Genomic DNA, 13,454 nt, shown 5'->3' with positions numbered 1-13,454 from the left:
ATATGTTCAGCTTTGGAAGCTAGTTGATGCACAATTTGAAATCAGAAAGACATTTACAAGTATAATTGGAAATGTTATAGATGTCATACATTTTCCTTGTACTTGGTAAAGCCACAAGTTGGGATTAATGCAGTAAAAATATATATACTAGCCCTGGCTGGTGTGGCTCAGTGGATTGAGCACGGGTCTGCAAACCAAATGATCCAGTTCGATTCCCCGTCAGGGCACGTGCCTGGGTTGCAGGCCAGTTCCCAGCAGGGGACCCAGGAGAGGCAAATATACATTGATATTTCTCTCCTTCTGTCCTTCTCTCCTTCCCTTCCCCTCTAAAGATAAATAAATAAAATATTTTTTAAAAAAAGAAAAAATATATATACTAAATATATCATGGGAAAGGAAACTTTCAAATCCTGCAACTGTTTTTAAAAATAGACAGTGAGCGGCTTTTAAAATGTTATTGTAAAACATATTTGAAGATAACTGGAAAAACTAATTTGAATGTGAACCCTTCAAACAGAAACGGTAGCATATTTGAGGCAGAAACTGTGCATTTTTCTCTGCTTTGTGTACATTTTTTTTAATATTTTATTTATTTATCTTTAGAGGGGAAGGGAAGGAGAGAGGGAGAGAAACATCAATGTATGGTTGCTTTTCGTGCGTCCCCTGCTGGGAACTGGCCTGCAGGGAACTGGTGTGCAACCCAGGCATGTGCCCTGACTGGGAATCGAACCGCGATTGTCTGGTTCTCAGGCCCGTGCTCAATCCACTGAGCTACACCAGCCTGGGCCTTTGTGTACATTTTTTGATTCTCAAGTTATTTACAACTAAAATAAGTTTAATGACTAATTAGTGATAATTATGAATATTTATATGGAGTCTCCATCTGTATTTATATAATGTACAGAAAACAAAAGTATTTTCTAGTTGCTGGGCCAGTGGATCAAATAATCATCGTAGAAGAGATGCATTCCTGAAGAGGAGGAGGAAAGCCGTTACCTAGGAATAATAGCTAAATGTGTCCGCACTTTTATGGGTGACTCACACGTATTACATACTTTAGTCTTCACCACAGTCATATAGAAAGTCATGGTCACTGTCACCGTTTACAGTTGAAAACATTGAGAATCAGAGGTCATGTAACTTGCTCAAGGTCACACCGAGGAAATGAACTAGAGCCAGGAGCTGAATCTACAGCCTATCTCAGCTGATAGAGGTTAAGACATACTGTTTAAGTTTATTTTAACAGCTTTTTAAGAGCAGATAGTTTCTTAATATTTGCTCTTCTAAAACTAAAGCAGGGGAGGGATGGACAAATTCTCATTACTTAAGGATCTGATCAATCGGCTTCTTGCTAATGAAAATAGCAAGGAGCATTAAACTATAGACATACATACTCAGCTTTGTAGTTGAACACTTTTTTAAAGATTTTATTTGTGTATTTTTAGAGAGAGGAGGAAGGAGAGAGAAAGAGAGAGAGGGAAGCATTAATTGGCTGCCTCTGGCACACCCCCAACTGGAGACCTGTTGTGTGACCCAGGCGTGGGCCCTGACTGGGAATCAAACCGGCACCCTCCCAGTCTGCAGGCCAGCCGGCTGGCGCTCAGTCCACTGAGCCACACCAGCCAGGACGTAACTGAACACTTTGTAAAGGCAGCACTCACAGCCTGTAGTTTTATTTAAGGTGACCACTCTTAAAATCAAGACTCTGTGCTAAGCATGCCTTAGGTGCAAAACAACATGCAAAATATTAAAAATATTTCACAAATATTACAGCTAATTGGAAAAATGTTATTCAGACAAAAAAAGGTATTTGAGGGTTAAGTAATTGTCTTCAAACATTGAAGACATTTCATATGGAAGAAAGAGAAAAGAAAGGCTTTCTAATGATTAAAACTATGTCCTAGTGAAACAGATGTTCTTAGAGAAGCAATGAGCACCCTGTGCCTCCACAAGAATTTCAGCACAGGCCAAAGAACCAGGCCGGTGACATTGTGAAAGGGGTTATTACAGTAAGGTTAATCTGTTTAAGAAACGACTCTAAGGTCCTATAATTATAAAAACATTTTTCTTACAAACTCCATTTATAGTGAAAAAGGCCCAAAAGCACCATTTTCTTGCAGGTCAAGGCCAGCGGGAAATGATTCACTGTACTAGAAATCCCCTGGATTTCCTGCATGCGTCTTCAGTCTCAAGTCTGAACATGAGTTCTGCAGGGAAATTACTCATTTCAGTTTCCTCTACTTGAGAATCATCAATGTTAAAAAATGATAAAGGGGGCCCCTGTCAGCTAGAAGTGGCTGTTCATTTTCTTAACCATTTAAATGTTCACCTATGAAGCAAGTGGTCTCTATACGTTCTCTGGAGTGTTGAAGGTGGGTTCTCATTTCTCAACCTGAAGATATTTTTTCTATGTTTAGAGCTACAGAGCTGCCGTGGGACTAAATCCGGACCAAGCCCAGGCCTGGATGAACATGGGGGGCATCCAGCACATCAAGGTGGGGCAATAACTCACTCTCCTGGGAACGGGGTTTGCCGTTCATCTTTTCTCTGTCTTCTCTCTTGAAATGCTGAGAAACTATCACTAATTTACTCTTTGAATTATTTGAATACCCAAAACATAATTGTTTAAAGGTAAAATTAGCACAGTTTGTGTTCACTTTGTATTATCTAGATATCCAATATCATGAAGCCATTTAAAAAATAAATCTATATAAATTAGATCCTGTGATTTTATCACAAAGAAAATCATATGAACCCTTATTTTCAATTGAGTGATACTTCTCTTTGAATCAGTATCTGGAAGTTAAAGAATCTATCGAACATTATTTTAAAATGTAGCAAAACACCCTGATAAAAATTAATATATCCTTTTGCATCTTTGATAACATCATGTCTCAGGTTAAACAATGTAAAATTGCCATGTTTGTAGTTTAAAAACAGTCTGATATCCGTTAATCGTGGGATGCAATCCATTGCAAATATAGGTACCAGGCACATGACTTGGATGTGGTTGTTTTTACATTTTTTTAAATGTGAGTAGAGTTTGCATTCAACATTACCTTAGTTTCAGCTATACAGTATAGAGATGTGACATTTATATACCTTACCGTGTGATCACCGCACAAAGTCTAGTAACCGTCTGTCACTAGGGAAAGTTATCACAAATATTACTGATGAAACTTCCCTTGGACGTGGTCATTTTGATGCCACCACTGAAATGCAGGCTTATCATCACGAGGCCTTCGAGAACAGCCATTAGCTTCCTGTGTCCTGCATTTCCAGGTGGCGTGTGCGTGCCTCAGGCAGCGCCACCCGGTGCCTGAGCCTCGCTCCCTTCCCGAGCCTGGGTGACTTGTGGGAAGGCCTGAGGGCTGTGGTAAGGGTGGGAGTGGAATGAGGCTTTGCGAGCAGATGACACCAAGAGACGGGGAGGGGAGCTGTCTCTTGCTCATACTACTTGGCAATAAAATATGATATTTTTATGAAGTCTTATGGATGAATGGATAGACAAAAAAGCTACAATACGTTCTTTTTTTCAATCAGTTTATTTTTTATTATATTTTTGTGTTACCATTTCTCCCCTTTGTACTTTCCTCCACCTCCACCCACACTCCCCCACCCCACCTCACGATCACCACACCGTTGTTCGTGTCCATGAGTTTTTTCTCTTTTTCGCTCAATCCCTCCGACCCCCACCACAGCCCCACCCGGAGCTGTCAGCCTGCTCTGTCTAGGTCAGTTCAGTTCGTTCATTAGATTCCACATGAGTGAAATCATATGGTATTTGTTTTTCTCTGACTGGCTTATTTTACATAACATAGTGTTATCTGGGTCCACCCATGCTGTCACAAAGGGTAAAAATTTTTCCCTTTTTACACATTCCATTGTGTAAGTGTAGCACAGCTGTTTTACCCGCTCATCGACTGATGGACATTTGGGAATTTGGGAATAAACAGGTTAGATGATACAATACGTTCTTTATAACCATAGTCGCATCCACTGGGCCATATCATAAAGTACTATTTTCAGTACTGCCTTATGAGATTAATGCCTTTTCTAGAACAACACTATACAATAGAACTTTCTGCAATGATGGAAATGTTCTATATCCAAGGCAGCAGCCAGCCACTAGACGTGGCTGTCAAGTATTTGAAATGTCGTTGGTGCAAATGAGCAACTGAATTCTTATTTAGTAATAAATGAAATTGCCACATGTGACTAGTGGCTATCATAGTAAATAACACATTTCTAAAAACTGGATGATTTTCCTAAGCTGGTGTAGTTCAGTAGATTGAGCACGGGCCTGTGCAGCAAAAGGTCACCGGTTCGATTTCCAGTCAGGGCACATGCCTGGGTTGTGGACCAGGTCCCCAGTGGGGGGGACACATGAGAGGCAACCACACACTGATGTTTCTCTCTCCCTTTCTTTCTCCCTCCCTTCCTGTATCTCTAAAAATAAATAAATAAAATCTTTAAAAAATAAAAATTGGATAATTCACATTCCCTACCTGGCATCTAGGAATTGGGTACATTGAATTAAGGGATATAACTTGTTTCTTAAAATAAGGCTTCCATTTTGATCAGGAAAAGAGTAATTTGAGGGAGAGAAAGTAACTCTGTGTCTAGGTTGTGTCTGAAAAGACAGAGAAAGCTGATGATCAGCGAAGGAGATGCCAAGGCATCAGGCTGAGGCCCTAATTCAGAGGAACCTCTTGGAAGACAAGTTCAAAGTCAACTGTAGTAGAAACATATTTTGAGGCCATTTTAAAGCCACATATATTCTGTTGTTTGCATGTGTGTGCTAAGCTTAATAAACATCAGAAGATACTTAGAAGATAAATGCTTGAATTAAAAAAAAATTTAATGTCGCAAAGCCAAGTTCTCATTTGTCCAGAATTCTGTTTAGCCTCTTATCAGACCCAGTGTTAATAATCAGAAATATCTTCATTTGTGCACATGCCAGATCGTGAATTCCCACAATCCTGTTTGGTCATTTATCCTCTCCTTTTCACCAATGTAGCGAGCGAATGCTAAAAGAAATATAGTGTTTACATAGAGCCTGGATAGTTATTTAGTAATAACAATAATGATAGTATCCGACTGGGTGCTCTCTAGGTGTTGGGCAGTGTCTAATTTCTTGACACATATTAAATCATTTGGAAGACAGCTAAGCATTCAACAAATATTAGTTGCATTGCTACATAGTACTTTTGCTCGGAGAGAATACTGTTTTAAATTGTGATGGGAATTCAGCGAGTAACTGGTTTTTACCTACGTGGAACTATAACTGAATCAAGTAGAGCAAATTTATAGTTTTTGGAGTGGAGAGATTTCTAACAGTCTTAGACTGAGACTTGGCAGTACCCATTTAGGACCGGGAAAGGGGCTGGAGAAAGTTAATAATTGAGACTAATTTGCCAGGGACCACCTGGAATCAGGTGCACGTGGCTGCTGTCAGGGAGGCATTGAGCAAACCAGGTCGGGCCAACGGAGGGTAGAGACTGGTGTTTTTGCAGGTCGAGACTAACATTCCTGCTCTCCTGATTTAAAAGGATCCAGCAGGTACATATGGTCACACACCTGGAGTATTGGCTAAATGTGATTCCATAGTCTTATCAGTTCTTTTCATTTCATAAAAATTTATATTTGCTTTAAAGGCTGTACTAGGCAAAAGTTGCAGTTTTGGTTTTAATTTGAAGATTAAAATAACTCTTACCACTAGGGAGTTATTGTGGACTCCTAAGCTATTTATTTTTGTATTATTATTATTGTTGAAGTTTCAAAAGCATTGCCCCACACATACTTCTTTCTCTCTTTCTCTTTCTCTCGCTCTCTCTCCACCCCCTCCCTTCAATTTATCGTGACATGCACGGCTCCATTTCATCACAAACAATAGTGCTAACCCTACGAAATGATAGGCTCCTACCTTGCGTTAAGTAGAATTAAAAATCTGTTTTCCGCCATTTAACCTTATGTCATAACTTCTATCCTTCACATTCTCCAGCTGGACTGGTACTTAAAACAAACGGGTTCTCTAAAAGCACCAGCACATAAGGGTAAAATTACCATGCAGGCAGACAGGTTGGTTTCCTTACTGGGGACATGAAGGTTAAACAGGGCGAAATGCTGTTTCCTACTCTCTCCGTTCTCTGACAGAGCATTCAGGTGGGTCAGATTATTCTCTTTTTCTCGACAGGGAAACTATGTGTCCGCAAGAAGTTATTATGAGAGAGCCTTACAGCTGGTTCCGGACAGCAAACTGCTGCAGGAGAATCTCGCCAAACTGGATCGCCTAGAAAAACGATTGCAAGAAGTTCGAGAAAAAGATCAAACGTAGCGGCTGTTGACCGACTCTCCAGGGACAGTTGCTCGCACCTCTGGAGGAGGAAGCGGTGATAGAGGCCTTGCTGCTGCATCAGCAAGGGGACACCCAAGGAGGCTTTCCTCTGGCTCCCAGGCCAGGAGCCACGTTTGGAGATGCTTGCTGATAGCCCTGTGCTGCACTCCCATGAAAAAAAGACAAAAAGAGCAATCAAGGGCAAGGAGGTCTGCAAGGAAAGGAATACAACAACTACACATTTTACAGATTTATTTTTGCTTTAACTCCAGATTTCCCTCCAGATAGTTCTCTGTGGTTACAACCTAGTCATCTGGTTCTTTTTCCAGTTTAAACTTTTATGAAGTTTAAACCAGAAATACAGAAATTGGAAATGCTATGAAGGCAGAGCATTGCTTCTTCATGGAATAATTCAAAGAGGACAAATCCTCTAAGATAAGCCATTTGGGAAATTCCATCAAGAGGTAGCTCATTCAGTTCTCCAGAACCAGAAAGGAGTATTGAATACTTTCTGTAGAACCTTCTGGAATTTGTGGGAAAAGGGGCTGTTGTTAAGGGAGCTGGATCCGATATTCCCCTAAGCATATCCCTAGAGCCCTACTGAGTAGTAAACAAAATTCCACTCTGATGCAAACTTTCCCATTGCCTAACACATCAGACAGGAAGCTTCTGGAATTATGTATGGCTATTCTTCCCCAGGGGAATGTCAAGGATCTTGGTACCCCTAATTCTTTATGGAAAACCTAAAATTATTTTAATTTTTATTACAAGTATCACTAGAGTAGTGATTCTGCTCTATAATTTCAGAAGTGCTTTTAAAATCATAAATATTTCCACCTCTACATATATTGTTATTTTGGTGGAGAAAAACATAGTATATTCTACATGAAAATTATTAAAGATATTAACTGGGAGAAATGTTCTACTTTATTATCTTAACCTTTAGACATCACGAGATTTATTATTTTTGACAAGTATATTGAACCATTTTGGAATCTTTACAGTATAACACAGAAATCTTCATAGACTTTAAATGGAAAGAGAGCTTTATTGATTTGTCTTCCTAGGCCTAATGAGAATTCTGTGCTTAGAACATGAGTAATGTGAACCCAAAATTCATTATTAATTAATTATTCTTCATCAAATTAATTATTATTAATTGGTAATTTTGGAGAATTCATGGAAAATGCTCAAAAAATCTAGAAAAATCTAAATTCACAACTTAAAAATATATATTTATATTTAAAAATAAGGAAGGCAAAGTTGAACTTACGAATTGACAGTTGTTTTTTAGTGTTATTTATTTTATAACTTATAAAATATTTAATATATACACACAGTTTTTTCTTTGTACATAGTGGTTTTAATAGTGGCTTTTTAAAACTTAGCATACAAAAATTATAAATGTAAATTGCAAAGTAGTTAAGTTTTCACAGCACTTCAGAAAAGTTGTATTAACTGTTCAAATTGCTAAAGTCAAAGAAATTAGGGCTCAGCCTACAGTGCTTGGGTAGCGGTATATTTTGGTGTGTATTTTGAAATTGGAACGCTTGGTTTTGTTTTGAAAAATTAAAAAGTCAAAAAACTCTGGGCGGTGCTCTTCATGGCACCAAGCCTCGTTCCACAGAGATACAGGAGTCGGAAGGCACACGCACTTCCCATGTTTAGGCTAAGATATGGTTAAAAAACAACGACAACCTTCTTAGCTTCTTTTTGAACCAGTTCAGGAAGCAGTGACCCTGTACTTTGGGGATGGGGAGAAGGGCTAAGGTAAATCCAGATAAAAGGAAGGTAAACTTCTTTAGAAAGAGATAATGTAGAAAGAGATGATATAAGGAATATTTTAAATGCGAAGAGTTACAGAAATGACATTAGCATATATCTACGTGTGCATCAGTAATCCAATAGCACTTATATTACCACTATGATCTTCCATTTCTAATACTCTTCTAAAGTTGTGTATCATAAACTTAACCAAAATTTTATTTGAGATATTTTTCTTCCCCCCTCAAATGTATTGCTATAGTCCTATGGCCAAGAAAGGTACTACAGTATATTTGAATAATATGCCGTTATTATGCCCACCCCCAAAATGAAAAATGTGAAGCTCTAGCTAAAACCAGTATCTAAGACTTTAATCACAACTGTTTAGAATGATCAGTAACCAAAACTCACACTTACAAGGCTGGTGGAATGACTGAGCCCCAAATTTTGAAAAGCAGTTATGCCTTACTCTAAGTGCTGCGAAAGCTTTGGGAGTGCATTTGTCGGATTCGCTGAAACAGCAGTGGCTTCTCAAACATCTCTGGGAGAAAGGGTCACGTGGCCTTCTGGAGCCGTTGCCCACCTTCTTTCGGGTGCTTTTCTCCCGGCCCCCAACCCCATGTCTGTTTCTCTCTCGCCCCTCCCTTCCTCCACACCCACTTTCTATCCCCCTCTCCTTTTCTCATTCTGTCTGCACACATTGGCATCTCTTCGAACATTAAAATTTAGCCCTATTGGCATCAGATATTTTTGTCCTCAGTTACTACTGTCACCGAGATGTGGCCAAGAAAATAATTTTTATAGTTGAAATGGTGCCTATAAGAAAATAAATCACATATTATTTTTTCAAAGATATTAAGTATATTTTGTAACTATTTTTATTTAGTCCTTGTCACATGAAATAGTATGTGGAACCCACGTTTATCAAAATTCAAGCTGAGCGCCCGGCGAGTGGTGGAGCTACACCCAGGTTACCCTCCAGCCCGCGCCACTGGCTGGGGTGCCACAGCGCCTCTCTGTGGTGCAACTGCCGAGGCAGCTTGACAGCCCTGCCGTCCACACTTTCCCCCATAGTCGTGTGCTCAGCAGCACTTTATGCTTGGTTGCATGCCCTCCTTGAAATTCCGAACATTTTAAACAGTCCTGCAGTTTCATTTTGTGATGGGTCCTTAAATACATAGCAGGTGCTGGGCAGGAGGTAAGGTGGCGGAGGACAAGAGGAGAGCTGCTTTAATCCGGCGGAGCACTGGATCCAATGATCGGAGTTTCAGTTGTGATTCTGTTACTCAGAATCGTTTGCTCTTTTTTCTCATCTGCATTAGAGTTCCTTGTGTACACATCTCCACCCTCCTACTGCCGATCTATCTGACCTGTCCTTTGGTCCTGCCTAGAATCAGTTCTCTTTACCTTCAAAATCCCATTAAGTGGCAGTCCCCTAACATGTCCTTTGACATGGGGACCTAGAGTGGCTTTACAATCTCCTTTCAACCTTAAGAATTATTCAAGAGTTTAAAACGTGATTCAGATGTTCTCAACTTATTAATGGCATTTATAAGATGTGGTTCAGTGATATAACACGGGTGAACTAAACCAAAGATTTAAATAACTTGGAGGAAGAAAAAATTTATTTTAGAAAACCCTGATTCTGACACAGCTGGGCTGGAGGACCAGTGGCTGACAACTTCCGTGGGAGTTTTTAACTTTTGCAAAATAGATGTTTATAATCTCTCACAGATGAGATGATTTCACAACTTTTACTTTTAAATTAAACTAAAATAAGCCAAAGAATTCTAAAGAAGGATTGATTGTTTGGCACAGTTGGTTGGTTAAGGCCATCATTCCGAGACTGACAGAACAGATGCGCTGGGAGGAGTGGTTTTGCATTTGTGGCAATTGGGCTATAATTTGACCTGTATGTACAGAATTCTCAATTTTCAGATGGACGGGATCTTCCTTGTCATTTACATGTACCCAGACAAGGTACCCAGTATGTAAAACTCATATTTTTTATGACTCAAGGTGTCCATAGCATAGTTTATGCCTAGACCTATATCTCTCTGTCTTTAGGTTAGTTATGCACATGTCAGCTTTTGGGAATCATTTTCTACTTATTAGTTTAAAAAATTGTGCTCTGATTTGTGATGAATTTGCATCTTAGATTAGTAAATCTACAGGATATTAGTAACAACATTCAAAAGTAATGTAGTTATAGGTGATTTATTTTTTTCTGATTTCCATGATCACATTTACTTTGATTAAGCTAGATATTTCCCAATAATAGGAAAATTTATTGAAATAGCATCTTTTCTCATTTAAAGAAAGCAAATACCTTTCAAGTCTTGCATTTAGGCAGCAACTGAATAAGATAAAAGCTTACAATGCCCAGAAATACATAGGTATATATTATAACTTTTTTTATTATCCTTGAAGATTTTTATGTAAAAGAACAATATGTTAAACAATTCTTCCAAAAAATAGCACTTTTTAAAATTATTTCTTATGTAACCATGTGGATTAAGGAAAAGAAATAAAATAACTGCAAAGGTACAGTTTAATATCAGCCAATAAAATGGCATAACAGAAGTGATGCTATTCATATCTACCCATTGACTGGCATAAAAACGTCCCATTATTATCACCAAGGATCCTTGCAATGAAAACCTTTAGGGTACGTAACTCATAAAATTAGCACCTATCACAATGTACAATCATTGTTCATTTATAAGTTTCCATCACCGTTTACCCTAAACTGGAAAGAGATGTCTATATCCAGAAGTCCAGAAGTGTATTCCCATTCTTGGTGGTGCACCTGTGAATCTGTGCATCACGTTTGGAAGTTTCCAGTGTGCGTGATGCCCCTGGGGTTGTCTGGCCGGTCCATCAGGAGACGCACCAGTTCAGGAATCGGGAGGCCTGGGTTCTTAGTCCTTCCTCTGTCCCCAAGGAGCCATCTCACCCTGGGCACATTACCAAACATCTCAGTCCTGTTGATCATGCACCAAAGCACGGGTTAGTCCTGTGGAACTAGCAAGCTTTATGTATCTCCTGATCCAGATTCAAAGCCCTCTACATCTGAAGACAAAACTGGTAAGCGTTGCCCTTTGTTTTAGGAACTCTTAAGAAAATCACCACAACAGAACAAATACACAAATAGCCTTCAGGGTCAGTGACTGAACTGCCCACGTGCTTTAACATAGCGGAGGGAACCAGTCTTATTTTTGCAGCCTGTACACATAAAAAATTAGTGATTTTTGTTATGTTTCTAGGGAAAAAAGATATTTAAAATTTTCCTCCTAAGGATTAAAATATCTGTAGAAGCCATGGCTTTTATAATGTGGATATCATCTGACTTGCTGTAACTCATACCAATCCTTTTTTTTTTAGGGGGAAATGACTTGCATCATGTTCTTTGTTCATAATGCTTTTATTTCTTACTTTGATCAGTTGTATATAAATGTACATTTTTGTTACTTTTGCTGTGCCAGTTAGAAATATATCTTCCACAAAGTATTTCTCCCATATAAGTCTGATGTACACTTTGCCTACATCTCCTCAAAATAAAATTTATGTAAATGTCTATTTTATATAAAATATAATGAAAATAACTGTCTTGTTTCGGCCTCTAAAGTGCTCTATGATTAGTGCCCATTGAAATCCATGTCACCAGTTGGTGTCTACTTTGAAGAGGAAAAAAGACCATCTACCTTCTTCCCGCATTCATTCATTCATTCATTCATTCATTGCCTTGCATTGTTCTGTGTGTTTTGAGTGTTTTCTCTACCCCACAGTGACTGTTCAGTACTTACCCACTCCAGGGCTCCTCCCCTCATCTTGCTGAGTATGTGTCTTCGCAGAGTGAACACAAGGTAGAAAAAACTACTCCCTTAATATTCTGCCCTGGATCTGAAAACTTACCGGCACCCGATTCTTCCTTCTCTCTTATTGCTACAATTGAAGAAGAGGATCCTATTTTGCCTCTTGTAGAACTTCATTCTATTCTAGACCTATTTTTCATCTTTAACTTATTCCTTTTGCTGGTTCTTGTTCATGCTCTTCTATTCTAAAACCCATATACAGGTAACCACCATCAAAATCATTTTTTAAAAAACTTCCTTTTTTTTAATCTCCAGCTGCTACCTCATCTCTGTCATTCACAGCCAAACTATTGGAATGAATTTTTTTCATCCATCCTTCAAATTCCCTTGGCATCATGTGATATCTGTTCCTGCAACAAATATTCAAATAAAAGTGCTATTTTTAATGTCACCAATAATCCCTTTAGTGCTGAATTTCAGGCCTTATGGGACTTTGGAGAGTTTAGACCAGTGGCTTAGCTTGGGTGTAAAAACATTTTTTTAAACATAAAACATCATTTGGCCCTAATTTGATCATTGCTTGTGAGTTAGTCACCTAATACTCCTACTTTTACAACTCTCCTCTGAGTTGGGGCTTCATCAAGAGTCTTGGGGGGCCTCCAAGAGCATATCATTCTCCTCCTGCCTTAAAGAAGATACGTCCTAATTAAAGGTAAATTTCCCGTATGTCACAAGTCCGAGCTAGGATAGTCCAGTCCAGTCTGCTCTTCCTTGATGTCCTTCCTTTTCAAATGTTTATTTTTTAAATAAGAGAATACTTCTATTTGAACACTTCAACATCTCCGTAAAGTTATAAACTCAAACTATTATCTTACAAATTTAAATCTAATGACCTGACTCTTGCATATTTTGCAATGTATAAACTAAATGGCTCTTTTCCTGCTTAATGGAAAGGCATTATTTTGTTAGGCCTGTAGGAGAGCAATCCTTTATATAGAAGAATAATGTCTCACTTGAGGTTGTGAGTTCTGAACTCTGGGAACAGGGCTGTGCTGTAGCCGAAAATGAGCTATTGTCCAACCGCATGGAGATGTCTGGGTGTGAAACAAACCACTGATGACCTTGCAAAGCTTTGTACACCACATGCAGTAGAGTGCACAGGCACGGGTCTGTGAGCCTTATGAGAAGTTTGGCCATGAACTTCAACACTGTGAGTTGCACTGTCCTGCCTAAGCATATGTTTATTTTTTCTTCTTCCATTTTATTTTGTAAAACCTGTGTAGTAGTTTTAATTTGACTCCCTTTTGCTGAGAAAGAGTAGAGCTGGGTCCATTTGAAGAGTCTGAGTTTTTTACTGGAGAGCAGCGTGTCCCCCAGGGCTAGGGAGGGCTATGGCAATCTTTGTGAGAAAACTTCAGGGAAAGTAAAACTCAGGGATGAGGATGGTGCGGCCACTGGTCAGGCTGCCGCCACATCTGAAGATTTCCTGGCCAGTGATCAAGCCTGGAGCTACAGTGGTTAATTTTCACAGAAGAGCT

General features: G+C 39.1%; 1 protein-coding gene across 3 annotated transcripts in view; it reads left to right on the top strand.

Moving 5' to 3' along the window:
* The window catches only part of TMTC1 (transmembrane O-mannosyltransferase targeting cadherins 1), a 243,731-nt gene extending 232,018 nt beyond the window's left edge, over window positions 1-11,713 (top strand). For all 3 annotated transcript variants that reach the window (XM_053661849.1, XM_037144874.2, XM_037144873.2), the window contains 2 exons: window positions 2,418-2,495; window positions 6,197-11,713. In XM_053661849.1, the coding sequence (XP_053517824.1) occupies window positions 2,418-2,495; window positions 6,197-6,337 (219 nt within the window). In that variant the 3' untranslated portion in view covers window positions 6,338-11,713. The remainder of the gene's footprint in view (window positions 1-2,417; window positions 2,496-6,196) is intronic.
* Window positions 11,714-13,454: the final 1,741 nt, after the last annotated feature.

Source organism: Artibeus jamaicensis, unplaced genomic scaffold (assembly GCF_021234435.1).
Source record: "Artibeus jamaicensis isolate MK-2021 breed Jamaican fruit bat unplaced genomic scaffold, CSHL_Jam_final contig_233, whole genome shotgun sequence".
NCBI lineage: Eukaryota > Metazoa > Chordata > Mammalia > Chiroptera > Phyllostomidae > Artibeus > Artibeus jamaicensis.
Note: the sequence above shows the minus strand (reverse complement) of the source record. Positions and strands in the feature narration are given on the sequence as shown.